Consider the following 18,071-nt stretch of genomic DNA (forward strand, 5'->3'; position numbering starts at 1 on the left):
AGTTTCCCAAACCAGCAAAGATAGTTGCTCTCTCCCTACCCTACAATTTTCCAGTAAGATCCTGAAGACTTGAATCAAATCAGTAGGTTACCTCCTAAATTCTAAGGGGTTCGATCCTCACTTACAGGCAAATACAGTCAGCAAAGCTGCAGTGAGCCAGGTTCAACCCCAATCTCCAGCAGCGATGGTATGGAGATTTCGCGTGGGTTTCCTCCGAATGCCTCGCGTGAGCCAAGGACATGCAGGTTGGCAGCCTAATTGTCCGGTGCAAACCGCCTCAAGCATGTGGGGGCAATATGGCGAATGCTGATGGGCACGTCAGGAAAATAGGTGACAGGGAAATTATTAAGCAGATAGGGTGGCCCTGTGAGCCAGTATGGACATGATGGGATGAATGGCCTCTCAGTGGGTCAGTGCCAGATGTTTGTGTAAAGTTGCTATCTAATTTAACCCTTAGAGTCTTGAAATAATTCTCTTAAGTACTTAAACAAGTGGTCCACGTTACTTCTGTACTTTCTCCTGAGAGCATCATTTATCCCGAGTACAAAGTGGAGGGAAGAAGGTTTAAGGAAGACATCGGGGGTAGGTTTTTCATATAGAGAGTTGTGGGTGTCTGGAATGCCTTGCTAGTTGGTGGTGGAGGGGGAAACATTAGGGGCATTTAAGAGGCAGGCACATGGATGAAAGAAAAATAGAGGGTTATGAGGTAGGAAGGGTTTGGTACTTTTTTGGAAGGAATAAACAGGTCGGCACAACATTGAGGGCCGAATGGCCTTTACTGTGCTGTAACATTCTATTAAAGAACTTGCATCCTTATGACACTTTTCTAAATTCAAAGCAAGCGGTTAACTCATTAGTCTCAATCCCATGTTAGGTTCCCAAAGAGACACAGCATTCAATTTGCACCTAGCTGATCCCAGTCGGCTCAGGGAATGGGGAAGTAGGAGCTAAGGTCTCCCTGTAGATTCTACCTACGTCCATCCACCTGGGGCTGTGGGCGGACAAAGTAATTTAACACCTCATCCTAAAAAAAACCCCAGCATCTTCAGGCAAAGGTTGTGGGTGCAGGTGTGCAGAGTGAAGTTTGGATCCTGAAACCTACGCGACTTAGCAGCAGAGGAGCAGAAGAGGCGTTTTCAAAATGACAAAACACTTCTTCTCAAACAAGCATCTCTGTCCCAGGACCGAGTAGCCAACCCGCTGTCAGGCAATGGCAAGGCACAGCAGAGGGCAGAATCAGAAGGCTGCAGAAACCCAGACAACAGCCGTGGATACAAAATCCTGGTTAGCTCTTGAGGCGAATCACCTTTCCCCAGATGGGATTCTAGTTCTGGAAGGAGAAGCAGATTTTTTGCTTCAATTGCTCTAATTTTCGGCACCGCAGAGAGAAATACAAGGTCCCCTCACATTGACCAGACCGACAATGATTGTTAGGCAGGGGTGGGGTGGGGGGGACGGTTTAACCTCTTTCTCCCCCTTACTATATAAAAAATATATATTTATATATAGATATATATGTCTATTAAATGTTCCTCCCTGGACTGTGCAGGGCTGGGCAAAGGGTAATGTTGTTGGGACATCATGGAAGCTTCGAAGGGACAACAGATTTGTTGCTTCCTCTGGGTTTGTGCCCATAACTTTGCTTCATATCAGCTTAAGGGGGGTGGATAGATGGGTTGGCTGTCTGGAGTTTGGGGTGGGTGGGGGCGGAGAGGTGCAAGAGGACCACGCAGAGCACCTGAGCAGAAAGGACTGCAGTAAGAGCCCTGGTATCCAGAATTCAAGCAACCAGCAGCCTCAAGCAACTGGACAAAATAAAAAGGAAATTTTAAAAACGGAATAAAATAATAGGTAAAAAATATGTGCACTTAAAATAGTAACTGTTCTCTGAAGTAATTTATGAACCTTTGGTGAAGATGGGAGCAAATATTCAGCCAGCGGAGGGAGGGCCATAGCAGCTGTTTGAATAAAGTTGCGTCAAACAGCAATGGTGTTGCCCGGCTATTGATGCCATTTGCCGTTGGGGTGACTCTCTTAAAGTGTCTCCTTTTCCCTGCTTAGTAAGAGGTTCCCCAGTCAGAGGCTTTATCTGTAACCTTGGGGTTTGGGGGGGGGGGGAGGTTAATTTGTCTTTCACACGGGGTCCGGGGAGGGAAAGTAACCTGTAGATGCAACGATGAATAAATGTTTTCAAAGAATGTGACTGAAAATAAAGTAAAATCCTTTGAGGTTTATATATTCATGCAGATGGTTTGTTCAGTGTCAGTACAGTATGGGTTTTTCGTCTTCTAAATTGTTTATTCTTAATGCAGATGTATTGTAAGAGTAAGTGTCAAGCAACCAGAAAACACACTTATCCGGCATCTAGCAATCCTTCTATGTGCCGGATATCATGGATTTTTCTGGAGATGACAGTGGGGACAGTATGTGCTGGGAGATGTTCTGCTCATCAGAAATTCCAGCCGCATTCCTGTCAACCCGGGCATGGCACTAGCAGTTCACCTTCCAATAGGGCAGGGATTGGGGGGGGGGGGGGGTGCAGGGAAAAGCTGAGTGCAAGATGAGATGACTTGCCCTGCATAGCAAATAGAGGTCTTAACCAGAAAGGGAGACCTGCAGATGCTGGGATTGAGAGCAACGCACAAATGTACTGGAGAAACTCAGCGGGTCACGCACCAGCCACAGGATACCTTTGCTCATATTTGTCTTTTGCTTGTACCTTTACGAGGGGCTCAGGCCTGAAACACTGGTTACTCTTTTCTTCCTGTGAATGCTCCGTGACCTGCTGAGTTTCTCCACCATGTCTGTGTACAGCAACCTCACTTATTGTTTAGAATATGCATTTACAAGGGCACAAGATCACTCCTAGAAGGGGGAGGCTGCTTTAATTCTCGCAAATGCACCAGCTTCACGAGTAATGGCAAAAGTTTTCTGTGATGAAGGCAAATCATTTGGTTTTATTTTCACATGGGGGGGGTGGGCCGCTCTGGAACCACTCCACCTTAACCTTTCTCCCCCAATGGAGCAACGAACTGGACTCAGGCCTCCTGGAGACGACTGTGGACTTCAGGAGGAAGTCAGGAGAACAGGACCCAGTCCTCATCAAGGGTCAAGAACTTCAAATTCCTGGGTGTCAACATCTCCGAGGATCTGTCCTGGGGCCTCCACATTGATGCAATCGTGAAGAAGGCTCGCCAGCAGCTATACTTTGTGAGGTGTCTGAGGAGATTCAGTATGTCACCGAAGATTCTCAAAAACTTCTACAGATGGACTGTGCAGATCATTCTGGCTGGTTGTATCATTGTCTGGTACGGAGGGGCCAACGCGCAGGACAAGAAAAAGCTCCAGAGGGTTGTAAACTTGGCCTGAAACATCACGGGCACCAGACCTCACTCCATCTACCAGAGGCAATGTCTTAACAAAGCAGTGTCTATCCTCAATGACCCCCCCACCACCCAGGCCAGGCCCTCTTCACTCTGCTACCATCAGAAAAAGGTACAGGAGCCTGAAGACAAGCATTCAGGGATACAAGGACATCTTCTTCCCCTCTGCCATCAGATTCCTGAGTGATCAATGAACCACAGACACTGCCTTAACTTGACTCTTCTTGCACTATTTTTATTTATTTTTGTAAATATGAACGTTTGCACTGTGATTCTGCCGCAAAACAGCAAATTTCGTGATTTGTTCATGACAATAAATTCTGATTCTGGTTCCCAGATGCATCTTAGACTGGGAGGAGAGACACCGGGCCCCATGCCTCCGCTTGAAACGACCTCGCCCACCCCACCCCCCCGCCACCCAAGGAAATGAACGCAGAGCACAAACCTGGGTTCTTAAACTGATCCGGGTTGGACAGATGGTGCAGGGAGGGGCTGCTCGCTGACGGAGCATGCTCACTGCGTAGCATCTGAGTGGCCCGCAGTCCGACCGAGCTGTAGTCCGCAAACGAGTACGAAGCCCGCTGATCGCCGGGCGTGGAATAGAACCCATAATCGGGGAACCCTGCGAGACACAGGGGGGGGGCACCTTTAATCATTGTCCGCGTGGCACAGAAGAGTTTTAGTACAGGGCTGTACCGCAGCCCACATCACAGCAAGAATACAGCAAGGCGACAGTGCTGAGATTAAGCAGTGGAACAGACACATGGTCACAGAACGGACTGCAGAGCACGGAAACACAGGCTATTCACAGGCCACCCAAGAGGCTGTTTGTTATTCACACCCCATCTCCAGCCCAATCTCCCACTAACTCTGATTCAACTTGATCTTGACACTTTATTTTTGAACCGCTTAGTACCAGCGTGTAGGTTAATGGGGTGTAAATTGGGTGGCATGGACTTGTTGGGCCGAATTGGCTTGTTAACAGTGCTGAATGTCTAAATTTATAGTTTTGCTCGATCAATTCTGATGGTGAAGGTCCGGTGAGATATATACTAAGATTCACCCCCTCCCACCCCTTCTACTGGTATAGGTCAAATTTTAGACATGCAGTACAGTAACAGGCCCTTTTGACTCACGGGCCCGTGCCACCCAATTGACCTTCAAATCCACCCCCCCACACCCCCCTGAAGGATTTTGGAGGGTGGGAGGAAACTGGAGCACCAGGAGGAAACCCACGCTGACACAGGAGGACGTACATTCGGACAGCACCAGGTTTGAACCCCACTTACTAGCGCTGTAACAGTGTGGCGCTAACCATTGCGCCCCGACAAATTGTCCAGATGACCCCTGGATTCCCTGGTTAACTTGGGTCAGAATTCAGAGTACGGTTATACATCTGTGGCTGTGGTGGGGCCTAGTGGAAGAAGGAAACCAGCTACAGAGTGCAGGCTTTCATCTCCTCACCTTTCCGTTAGCGAGGAATCCCTCCCCCTGATCTGAATTATATATGGTTCTAATGTGCAATACTGCAACAGATTTTGAGTTTCTCTCTTTGTAAAATAGAGGCAATGTTTCCCACATTGATCATTCTCCCACCAATTAGGCAGCTAGAGAGAGAACCACAGGCTCATCAAGGCACATGTGGGAGTGGGCGTGTAAACACATCAGGCTGCAGGGTTACATGCTGAGGAATGCACTGAGGCTTGGCGCTGTGGGGAAGGGCCACAGACTTGAGTCACTGGACATTAAGGGTCTGAGACTGAGGGGAAGCCCCTCAAATAACAGAGGGGGGTGGTGGGTGTGGTGCACGTCTGCCAAGCTGTCTCTCTCCCTCTGGCGAGCCTTGCTGTACTAACATTGGCTGTGCATTATCTCGACTGTTAAGGACACTCCCCTTGGATATAACTGTATATGCACCCATTGTCTTTCATTATTGTACCATGACCTTCTGCTAATAAAACCCATGATTATTGTTTGACCACATCATCTTTGGCTACTTCATCAACTGGCACTTCATTGGGGTGGAGAAATGACCTGGTGGCAATAGTGTAAAATGAGAACGTTCTCCCCCGTGACTGAGTGGATTGCCTCCTTGAGCCCCGATTCCCTCACAGTGAATGTGTTAGGATGGGATGGGTGAAAAAACTGGGTTCTTGATGGTGGGTGTGGGCAGCAGGATCTTTTCAGTACTGTGAGACCACGAATGGGAGTTCTGCACAGTGGCTTCTGGAGCAGGGTTCCAGATGTTTGGATATAGCCTGTGGGGCAGAATTCCAGATGTTTGCACGTGGCACATGGGAAAGAGCTCCAGGTCTCTGTATGCAGCACGTGGAACACAGTTTCGAGTGTTTGGACGTGGGACATGGACAGATGCCATCAAATCTATGGCCAAGAAACCACCAGCTCAGCAGAGTTAACCAATCCATGAAGCAAGATGCGATGATGAGCTTTGTTTTGTACGTTATCTAGGAAAGTCAACCGAAGTACAATAGGTAATGCAAAATAAAACATACGGTCAGAGTGTAGTGTTCAGTTAAAACTGTTCAAGGGGTGCATTTTTTCACTGGCAAGAGATCCATTCAAAATCCGTCCTTACATCTGGAGGTACTTATTTTCAAACTCAGATTTCTTGATTTATTTTAAAATTTAGACATACAGCACGGTAACAGGCCCTTCTGGGCCACAAGCCCGTGCTGTCCGAATGCACCAATTAACCTACAAACCCTGTTTTAGAGGGTGGGAGGAGACTGGAGCACCCAAGGAAGCCCATACGGACATGAGAGAGCATGCAAACTCCTGACAGACAGCAGTGGATTCAAACCCAGGCCGCTGGCGCTGTAATAGTATTGCGCTAACCATGCTGTCCAGACAGGAAGCAAGGAGAAGAGAGCGTGATCAGGTTGGCAGGTGTGTCTTTCAATATGTTGCCTGCTTTCCTGAGGTAGTGGGCAGTGTAGACAGAGTGGAGGCTGATCTGTGTGGTGGCCTGACCTATGTTCACGGCCCTCTGCAGGAAAAGTACTCAAAATGTACTGGGAAGATAGAACCATAGAATACTACAGGGCAGAAAACAGGCCTTTTAGCCCTTCTAGTCTGTGCCAAACCATTATCCTGCCCAGTACCAGTGTACCCCTCTCATCCATGTACCTGTCTAAATTTTTTTTAAATTAAAAGTGAGCCCACGTTCACCACTACAGTTGGCAGCTTGACTCAGCTTCACTACTCTCCGTGTGAAGAAGTTCCCCCTAATGCTCCCCTTAAACCTTTTCCATTACACCCTTAGTCCATGTCCTTTGGGTTGTATTTCACCCAATCTCAGTGGAAAAAGTCTACTTGCATTTACTCTGTCTATATCACTCATCATTTTGTAAACCTCTTTCAAATTTCCCTTCATTCTTCTATGCTCCAGGGAATAAAGTCCTAACCTGTCCCTGTAAATCAGTTCTTGAAGTCTGGGCAACATCTTAGCAAATCTTCTCTGCACTCTTTCTATCTTATTAATATCTTTCCTGTAATTCAGAGACCAAAACTGCACACAATACTCCAAATTTGGCCTCACCAATGACTTATACAACGTTACCATAACATCCCAACTCCTGGACTCAATTCTTTGATTTATGAAGGCCAATATTCCAAAAGCTCTCTTTAAAACCTTGTCCACCTGTGACACCACTTTCAGGGGAATTATGTATCGATGTTCCAGATCCCTCTGTTCTACTGCACTCCTCAGTGTCCGAACATTTACTGTGTATATCCCACCTTGCTTTGTCCTTCTAAAATGCAACACTTTATACTTGTCTGCATTAAATTCCATCTGCCATTTTTCAGCCCAATTTTCCTGCTGGTAAACTTTGACCTGATTATAGTATTGCATTAATAAAAACACAAAAAGCATGGTTCATTTTACTTCTGATTGAGCAGGATTAATCTAAACCCCCAACCACGGGGACCAGGTTGTTCGCAGTCTGTGGTTGGGTAAGGGGCGGTGGGAGGTGGGTGGTGGTGGGACTGGCCGGGGTGGGGGCAGAAATTCAAGAACACACACCTCTTTCTACTCCACTTCGTCCACCCTTCCTCGTCCTCCCGTTCGCTCTCAACTTATTATAAGCCCAAAGTCATATACAACATGGTAGCCACTAAGACCAACTCTTCAAAGAGGTTGGCCATAGACGCTATTTTCCAATAAATATGCCCCTGGTTTCTACCCCCCCCCCGGCGATTATCGACCCCCCAGGTATTTGGATAGTCCCATCAAGCCCCAGGGGTTGATATGGACCACTTTGGAGTCCCCTGGTGTATGGGAAGTGAAAGTGGTGTCTGATGGTTAGCATGGACTCAATGTGCTGGATGGGATGGGGTTCCATGCCGTGTCCCTTCATTCCATGGTGAAATAAGTGAAGGTGTCCTGAAAACTATCCCACCAGGAAAGTGGCTGATACAGGCCAGACATGAAGCCTCTGCACAAGTTCTCTCCCAGTCCCAAGGAGGCTGACAGTACTCGTGACGCGGCACAGTGGCAGCTTTTATGGATGCCACGTGGAGAAACCCATCGAGTGAACCTGGGTCAGCTCTGGAATATCGATACATAATTCCCCTGAAAGTGGCGTCACAGGTGGACAAGGTTGTAAAGAGAGCTTTTGGAATATTGGCCTTCATAAATCAAAGTATTGAGTCCAGGAGTTGGGATGTTATGGTAACGTTGTATAAGTCATTGGTGAGGCCAAATTTGGAATATTGTGTGCAGTTTTGGTCACTTAATTACAGCAAGAACAGTTTCGTTCCAACAACCATCAGACCCTTGGATTCCCCTTGTTACACTCATCAGGGACTGCTCCAACACCACAAAAGGCCTGTCCACACGACTGTAACCACCACTTTTTCTCTTAACCGATGATAACTGAATATTTTATTAACTACCCATCAACTATTTTTCCCACTAAGTCCCTGTTTATCTGTGGCAAGTAAGAATTTCAGTGCACAAGTGCAGTGTTCAATGTGCATGACAAGAAACTCACAATCACATTCTGTCAAGTCCTGCAGCCTAAACCTTTGGTGTGACCTACACTGAAGTCTTGGCTTCACTCACACCAGCAGAGCCTATACATTGTTGGTTTCTCTAACTAGACGGCATTAACATAGACCCCCTCCTTATACACCCCTCCCATATACTCTCTCTTTTCCTATTGTTTCCTTTCCTCTGTCTCCCCACCCTCTTCCCTCTCTATTGAGAGACCTACCTCCTCGCTCATCACCTCAGCTTTCTTCTCTTCTACCCACCCACCCGTACCCACCTAAGATCCAGCTCCAACAAGTGTCATCAAGTTTGCAGACGACACAACAGTCGTTGGCCTCATCAGCAATGGCGACGATGAGTTGCACTACAGAGAAGAGGTGGAAGATCTCATGGTATGGCGTGTGAGAGACTCAATGTGGATGAGACGAAGGAGATGATTGTGGATTTCAGGAGGATCAGGATCTATCACCCTCCACTAGACATCAATAACTCTCGTGGAGAGAGTGGAGTTCCTTAGCTAGTTCACTTAATTAGTCACCTATCATGGACACACATCTCAGATCACAGGAAGGTGCAACAGCGGCTGCACTTCCAGAGAAAACTGAAATGGGCAAGGCTACCGGCCACCATTATGTCAACCAGAAAGAGCTAAATCGAGAGCGTCCTGGGCGGCTGCATCTCAAGATGGGTACGGTTGCTGCACAGAAATGGATCGGAGATCAATCCATAGGACCATAAGAGTGGCAGAGTGGATCAGTGGAGTCTCCCTCCCGCCACCCCACTGACATGATCATTGTCTGAAGAGGGGGCTGCAAATTCATTGAGGGCCCCTTCCACCTCACACACAGCATCTTTCAGCTGCTCCCATTAGGAGGATCAGAGCCAGCTCCACCAGGCTGAGGAACAGCTTCTTCCCACGGGCTGTGAGAACGCTGAACGACCAAAGGAACTGTTCCCACTTACCCTCCGAGACTTCTAAATTCATGAAACAATGTTTATTTATTTGAATATATGAATACTTGTCATGCATAAGTGTTTGTTGGGATGTGTGTTAAGACTGGTTGTGTGTCTGCATGTTTTGCACTGAGGACCGGAAAACGCTATTCATTGGATTGTACTTGTACAATCAGATGACAATAAACTTGACTTGTTGGACTGTGCTCTTCCCTCTGCCCATTCATCCCTCCTCTCTTCACCCAATCTTTTTATTCAGGAGACTACCTGATTTCTGCGCATACCTTTACGAAGGGCTCAGGCCTGATGCGTTAGCTACCGTTTACCTGTTGAGTTTCTACAGCATTTTTGTCTGTCTCACTACCATCCTAAGCGCCTGCAGACCTTCCTGTTTAACTCTATACAACATCTACTGCTGTCCTAAAACCTACACCCAGTTAAGTTTCTAATCATTATAGAACATGAGACATGGTCCTCCTTCTACATTTTACACACTGAACTAATAACCCGCAAAGGAACAGCCACAGTCAAGAGTTATTTAAAGACTCCACGTATAGTCTAAACAATCCTGGTGCGTGTCAATGAATTACTGGCAGTAATCCCTCTGGCAGACAGGCACCATACTCTCTGATCCTCCTGAGAACAGGAGATTAAATAAATGCCGCAAACTCATTGTTCAATGAATTGGATGTGATTGTTTTGGGCACAGTTTGTGTTAGCTTTTTTCCCCCGATTTTGGACTTCATGGATCCAATTAACAGACAAGGCAGCCCCTTTCTGTCGTGGTGAGTTATTTTCTCACAGTGTGCTGGCCTTAACCCGACTGCGGGTCATGTTTGAATCAGCTTCACTGGACAAGGCCAATTCACCCAGCCCACTGGTTTGTAATTGACAGCTCGGTGAACGGGACGGTCTGCGTTTAAAGGGGGAATCGATTGCCCTGAATGAGACCTGACTCTCCCGGGGCGGCACGGTTGGTGTAGCGGTTAGTGCCACGCTGTGACGGCATCAGCGATCAGGACCGGGGGTTCGAATCTGGCACTGTTTGTAAAGAGTTTGAACGTTCTCCCTGTACCTGCATGGGTTTTCCCCGGGAATTCCGGTTTCCTCCAACTGTTCAAAACATACCGGGGGGGGGGTCTTAGGTCAATTGGGTGTAATTGAAGTGTGACAAAAGGACCTGTTGCCATGCTGTATGTCTAAATTTTAAAAAATAATTTAAAACTTCAATTAAAAAAACTGGACTTGCCAACAGGAAAGGTCAATCTCTCCTCTCGAAGGTCTACCTGGCAACCGGGGCTCGGACGTCATCAAGGTAGAGTGGTGTGGGGGTCCAAATTTCAACAGGGAAATGATCCCAATTGGATCCAACAACTGAGGGGCTGCTGAACACAGAGGTCAGGGTGTATCAATAAACACAGTGAATACACTGGGCTCGCTCACTCTGTTCTCTGAGCCTGCTGGTGCTCTCTTTGCTACCACTGCCACGGCTAACTGGATTTACATCAAATGTTTACAACAGTTTTGACAGCTCTTTCATTAATATTAATGACTAATCTGCAACAAAGGGTTGCATTATTTTTAGCCCTCTTTAATTGGGCAGTCATTGCTAATCTGTAAACCAAATGAGACAATCTGCGTCGCCATGGAAACTGGAGCACAGTCTCTCCTCGAGCAGTCACTTGCATTAAAATATCACCCATTGCAAGAAGGCTTGCGAGGCAAAGGGTTTCAGGGTGCTTTTTGACTGCACGGTGTGTCTAGGAGCCTGTTTCAATGTGTTTTGCACACCACCTTTCCCTGTGGGATAACGCCTCCTCCCTAATGTCCCCCATCTCCCGATATTTGGAAGAGTAGTCTCTGCACCAGGTAGCTGGTAGACCTACTTCCTGCTGGTAACACATGCCAGCGCTGCTCCTCTTGAGACTAATGGAGACTTTCGTACGTGGAAAGAGAGTGTGGGAGAAACTTGGCAATGCACAATCCTGCTGGCGAAACCCAGCAGGTGACACAGGGTCCATCGAAAGAAGGGAGAGCCGACGTTTTGAGCCCGAGCCCCTCATCAGGGTGTCCCAGTCAGAATTGGGTTTCAGGTAACAAGATGACAGAAAACACAAGGGTCTTTTTTTTGTACAGTGTGTTAATTTGATTAAGGGAATAAATCCTGATGGGATGTTGAGAACAGGTTGATTTAAACAGGTTACACGTTTAAAGATGAGAGATGGTCTCAGTCCTGTGGGAGAACACTGTCACAAAAGCCCGAGTATAGGAGAAGGCCACTCTGCCCCAAAGCCTGTACCTCCATTGATGAACACTGGCCTTCTCTGTGCTAGGTCCCAAGAACCCTTGATTCCCCCTTCTTACAAATACTCATCTAACCCCATGTTAAAAAAGCTGATGCTATCTCAGGAACAGAGAATTCCAGAGATTCAATGCATTCTGAGGGAAGGAATTTTTACCTCCAGTTTTAAATGATGAGCCCTTTGTTTTGAAATTATGTCCCGTGGCACCCCCACGAATGAAAACATCTCAACCCTGTCAAGCCCCCGTAGGAGGCTTATATGTTTGAATAAGTTCATCTCTCATTTTTAAAAAAAATTAAATTTAGACATACAGCACGTTAGTTAACAGGCGCTTCTGGCCTCATTTAGGCCATGCTGACCAAATACACCAATTAACACTCATTGGAGGGGGAGAGGAGACCGGAGCATCCGCAAGAAACCCACTCAGGTCACGGGGGAATGTACAAACACCTTATGGACAGTGCGGGATTTTAACCCAGGCTGCTGTAATGCACCTTGCCTCCCTAAACGCCAAGGGATATAAACCGAAACTGTCAAGCCACACTGAAGGGGACAAACCCTCTCTTCCCAGGAATCAGCTTGGTGGATCTGCTTCTAATGCTACCATATTCCTTTGTAGGTAAAGGACCAAGATTCCTGATGTCTGGTGTGTGGGATAGACTAAAAAAGTTGAGAATGCCTGCTCTCGATCACCTGGATCCCTCTGAACTTCACTCATTTCCAGTCTCTTTCCTTTCAGATAGGAATCAGCCTTTTATTTCTTTCACTGAAGTGCACGACCTCATGCTTCCTCCACGTTAGACTCCATTTGCCAGATTTTTATCTGTGTTCTGCTGCAGAGTCAAAACGTCCACATCACACTGATCTTGAGTGCTAGGGTTAATGTAGTGGTCGGCACCATGCCATTAAAGCACCGGCAACCCAGGGTTTGCATCTGGCACCGTCTGCGAGTGGCTTCTATGTTCTCCCCGTGTCTGCGTGGGCTTCCTTGGGGTACACCGGCTTACTCCCACCTCCAAAACGTAGGTTGACTTGGGTGTAATTGAGTGGCCTTCGCTTGGAAGCCTACTCTTGGTGACGACGTCTCCTGTTTGCAGCACTAAATTTCCTTTTTAAATGAGGCTCTGATTTAAATAGGTTCCTTGCAATCAGGTGAACCCTGCCGGTAGGCCTGTGCTCCTCCCCCTCCCCCCATTTTGTTCAGGCACCTGGCTGCCTTTTGCTCATACCTTGATGTAGGGCTCAGGCCTGAAACATTAGTATGGATCTTAAGCTTTGCTACGTAACGTTGCTTGACTTGTGCATTTTTGAGTAAATTACCATCACAGTGACTGCATACTTCCTTCTTTAACTTAATGCTGCATTGTAAAGTCAGGCTGATGAGGTAGGGGTCTTATACTGGTACCACTGCCTGCACAGTCACGATTTACAAACGCACACTGCTCACGATCCTTTCATTAATGTGGATATGGCTCTGTCGAGAGCTCACCCATTACCACAGCAATCTCTGATGTTTTCATAACCGGCCATTACGCCCACACAGTGCCTGATCGTTGAATCAAACGTTCTCCCCGCCACGCGCCTCAGTCTCACTGTTATCAAAGTCTAATGGCATGCTTGAGTGAGGAGGAAGAAAAACAACTCAGCAAGTCAGGCAGCCTCTGTGGAGGCAGAGACAGATGGCCAATGTTTTGGCCTGCATCGCTCTGCCTCTAAGGGGCGCTGCTCAAGCTACTGAGTTCCTCCTAAAGGAATCAGAATCAGAATTTATTGTCATGAACCTGTCATGAAATTTGTTGTTTTGCATCAGCGTCACAGAGCAAATATTGCTGTAGATTATATTTCAAATATTAGAAAATAGGAGAAATTTGATGGCGGGGGAAGAAATATGTGCCGCTGAGCGCTTGCCCTCAGGCTCCTGTACCTCCTTCTTGACACCTCCCTACCAGGCAACGTGGAATGGGACAGAATGCTCTCCATAGTGCACCTGTAGAAATTTTGGAATCTTTGGGGACATAGCAAATCTCCTCATGAAATATAGCTGCTGGCGAGCCTGCTTCATGATCGCATCGACACGGTAGGTTGCTTTGCTCCAGGTTCCAGTGTTGCTTGTGTTTTGTTGGCAGGTTTGAGGATGTTCTCAGGCTGTCCAGTAGGGAAAATATATGGTTGCACGTTCAAAATCACAGAACGGAGTACAGGAGTATAGAAGGATGACTGGGTTGGTGTCAGGATAACAGCAACTGCTCCACCCAAGACTTCATGAAACAGCAGAGGGTTGTGAATGTGGCTCAGACCATCACACCCCCCCCCCTTCCATCGATAATTCCTGCAGCCCTGAAAAAGCTTACTGAAAGACGAATCCCACCCCAGCTACACTCTCTTCACCAACCGCCCCCCCCCCCCACCCCCCCGGCCTGGAAAAAGATTCACAAGTGTGAGAGCACGCACCACCAGATCTAAGGACAGTTTCTTTCCCACTGCTATCGGGCTCCTGAATGAATCCCAAAATAGCAAAATTATGCTGCCTTTGTACCATACCAACTGATTTCTCTATTTGTACTTTTGTGCTGTGTCTTACTTGCTGTACTAGGTATGAGATGTTTACTGGTCTGCTTGCAAAACAATCTTCATCGCTGCATTTGTGATATATGTGACAAGACTCTTGAAAACTTCAACAGGTGTACCGTGGAGAGCATTCTGGCTGGTTGCATCACTGTCTGGTATGGAGGTGCCAACATTCAGGAAAAGAAAAAACCCCAGAGGGTTGTTAACTCGGCCTGCGACATCACAGACACCAGACCTCACTCCATCGAGGACATCTGCAAGAGATGGTGTCTTAAGAAAGCAGTCTCTGTCCTCAAGGACCCCCACCACCCAAGCCATGCCCTCTTCACTCTGCTACCATCGGGAAAAAGGTACAGGAGCCTGAAGGCGAGCACTCAGCGGCACAAGGACGGCTTCTTCCCCGCTGCCGTCAGATTCCTGAACACAGACTTTTTCTTGCACTATTTTATTTGTTTTGTAAGATAATTTATATAAATGTTTGCACTGTGATGTGCGTGATGAGGCTTGCCTCGTGTTTTAAGCAGTAGCGGGGAGGACGATGGCTGCAGGCCTTCTTCAGAGAGGGGGTTTGTGGTCTCAGTCTGCTACTGGTCTCCTACATGGACACAAGACCAGATGAGTGCAGAAGAATGAGGGAAGATTTGAGTGGGGTATACAAAATCTTGACAGGTATAGACAGAGTAAATGGAAGTAGGCTTTTTCTAGCGATGTTAGGTGAGATAGAGGACGTTGGTTAAGGATGAAAGGGGAAAAGTTTAAAGAGAACAGGAAGGGGAACTTCTTCTCACAGGGCGGTGGGAGTGTGGAACGAGCTGCCAGCTGAAGTGGTGAATGCAGGGCTCAATTTTGACATTTAAGAAAAATTTGGACAGTTACATGGAAGGGAAGGGTATGGAGAAAATATGGTCTGGGTGAAGATCAGGGGGATGAAGCACAGGCCAGATGGGCTGAAGGGCCTGTTTCCTGTGCTGTAGTGTTCGAAGGTTCCATGAGTGGATGCACAGGACTGCGTGGGCTTATGTTCCAGCAGGCACATTCCCACCTGTCACCCAGCTCAGAGAGAGCATGGACTACAAATCCCACAATGCCCCTTGGGACCCAAGCCGCTGTCCCCACAATGCCTTGTCACTCACTCTTTATATAATGGAGTAGGTGGTTATATTTAACATCACAGAATCATACAAAACAAACTAGGCCCATTAGGCGTACTGACCGTCAAGAACCCATTGACCCTAATCCTACACTAACACCATTTTATTCTCTCCACATTCCCATCAGCTCTTCCCAAGGTTTTACTGAATTTAATCCAAGATTCTATGCAATATACAGCAGCCAAAATTCACCAGCCCATCTCTCTTTGGTATGTGGGAGCGATCTGGAGATACACACTGTCCAGAAAGAGAGAGAGAGAAAGAGTTAAACAAGAAAGTCTGCAGATGCTGGGATCGAATGCAAGATGCAAATATACTGGAGAAACTCAGTAGGTTACGCAGTGTCCATAGAAAGTAAAGAGTGACCAACGTTTTGGGCCTGGGAAGTTATTAGCAAAGGTAGCCGCTGAGGAAAAAGGTAGGGGGTGAGGGGAGGAGAGGAGAGAGGAAGGGGCAGGGGGAGGAGCACAGGCCAACGGGTAAGAAATCATACAGGTGGGAGGGTAGATGAGAAAGAATGATCGGGGGAGAGGGCAGCTCTGAATGGAGAGGGTGGGGAGCTGGAGGAGAGAAAGGGATAGGGAAAGAGAAAGAGGCAGGGGAGAGGGTTAATGGAAACTGGAGGTGGATGTTAATGCCATCTGTTTGGAGGGAGCTAAGACAGAATACAAAGTGTCATTCCTTAAATTTGCCGGAGAAGGCCATTCAACCCTCCAAGCCTGCTCAATACTATCACTGCTGATCGAACAACCTCAATGCCCTGCCCCTGCTTTCTCCCCACACCCCCTTGGCCCATCGGGCCATGCTCGGAATGTATCGCTTTGACTGGCCGCAGCAGCCCCCTGAAGTACGGAGTTCTGCCATCCCCCGTTGTGCAGCAGGAATGGGGGGGCTGGGGTGGTCAGCCAGCATGTAGACTGTTGTGGGAGACAGTTAGTGGGGAAGGTGCAGGGGGGTGTGGGCTGTGAGCGGCAAAGCACTCCTTAACCAGGGTGCAGCTCCACAACACGGCAACAAAGAAATTGTGGTAATTGACTCATTTTATCTTCTAATAATGTATAATTGCAAATGCAAGCTACATTAATTTAAGAAATCTATTCTGAGTCACCTGTGTTTTCTGCTTTAGCAGAAGATGACATGCTCTCTCTCATTAAAGATTAACGATTGTTATTAAATAATTCACGGTCGGTATCAGCCCATTTCTTGAGCCCATTGGGATTTCTAATAATTTCTAGAGAAGATGATCCATTATCAAAGGTTCGGCACTTGATAAAGTATTGGGCTATTGACACACATTGCCGTGGTTCATTCAGAGCCAGTTCCTTATGCTCCCTGCCTCACTCATGATGGGCCTGGTTTATAATGAGCAGGTACCAAGTGGGTTGCTGTTGCAATATGGGTTCAGGGTTAGGACCCTCCTCAGGATAGACCAGACCTCACTGCTTCCTATTAGTGCAGATCTCCCTGCCCCCACTCCCCAAAAAGACACAGGTTTAAACGTGGTTAGCTGCTGTTACAGTGCCCGTGACCCGATTTCGAATCCAGCACTGTTCTCAAGGAGTTTGTACGTTCTCCTCGTGTCTGCGTGGGTTTCCTCCGGGAGCTCCAGTTTCCCCCCACCCTTCAAAATGTACGGTGGATGTAGGTCAATTGGGTGTAAATGGGGTCACGGGCTCGAGGGCCAGAAGTGCCAGTTACCATGCTGGACCTCTAAATTTATGTGTGGAGGGAGATATTTAACAGGAACCTTCGGGGTAACCTTTTTTACACAGTGGGTGTCTGGAACAAGCTACCAGAGGAGGGGGTTGAGGCAGGTACGATTGCAATGTTTAAGAAAAAGTTGGGGAGTTACACAGACAGGATGGGTTTAGAGGGATATGGGGAAAACGCAAGCAGGTGCACCAATGTGTGTGAGACATTTTGGTTGGTGCAGACTAGTTGGGCCCAAGGGCTTGTGTCCACGCTGTGTGACTTCCTCAGCAGGTCAGATCAAGGGTCTCAACGAACAATGTTGACTCTTCCCACAGATGCTGATCGGAATGCTGAATTTTTATTCCAATAAATTCTGAATGATGTGAGAAGCCCACAGGTGACGGAAGAAATAATCCCATTCAACCTTTCATCCTCGTATATAAAAATGTTTTCCAAAGCTTTATGTGTCTTGCCTGCACACACCTAGGGAAAAGCAAACAGGAGAAGGAACCCTTGATCCACAAGTTGCATGGCCTATTCAACATGCCACAAGGCGTTACATTGGACAATCCCCATTGCTGTGCATTCTCTTCCCTTCAGAATGTCACCGAATTGTCGCAAAAACTTCTAGAGATGGACTGTGGAGAGCATACTGGTTGGTTTCATCAACGTTCAGGACAAGAAAAAACCCCAGAGGGTTGCTCACTCGGCCTGCGACATCACAGGCTCCAGTCTTCACTCCAACAAGGACATCTACATGAGGCGGTGTCTCAAGAAAGCAGCCTCTATCCTCAAGGACCCCACCACCGAGGCCAAGCCCTCTTCACTCTACTACCATTGGGGAAAAGGTCCAGGAACCTGAACATGAGCACTCAGTAGCACAAGGACAGCTTCTTCCCCTCTGCTATTAGATTCCTGAATGAACCACAGATACTGCCTTACGTTGACTTTCTCTTGCATTTTTAAAATTTATTTTTGTGAGGTGGTTTATATAAACGTTGGCACT

General features: G+C 47.4%; 1 protein-coding gene across 13 annotated transcripts in view; it reads right to left on the reverse strand.

Moving 5' to 3' along the window:
• The window catches only part of msi2b (musashi RNA-binding protein 2b), a 482,764-nt gene that overhangs the window by 35,588 nt on the left and 429,105 nt on the right, over positions 1-18,071 (reverse strand). For 8 of the 13 annotated variants that reach the window (XM_069910893.1, XM_069910894.1, XM_069910898.1 and 5 more), the window contains one exon: positions 3,829-4,005. The exons of the other annotated variants lie outside the window; for them this stretch is intronic. In XM_069910893.1, the coding sequence (XP_069766994.1) occupies positions 3,829-4,005 (177 nt within the window). The remainder of the gene's footprint in view (positions 1-3,828; positions 4,006-18,071) is intronic. 13 annotated transcript variants of the gene reach the window in all.

Source organism: Narcine bancroftii, chromosome 14 (genome assembly GCF_036971445.1).
Source record: "Narcine bancroftii isolate sNarBan1 chromosome 14, sNarBan1.hap1, whole genome shotgun sequence".
Classification (NCBI taxonomy): Eukaryota; Metazoa; Chordata; class Chondrichthyes; order Torpediniformes; family Narcinidae; genus Narcine; species Narcine bancroftii.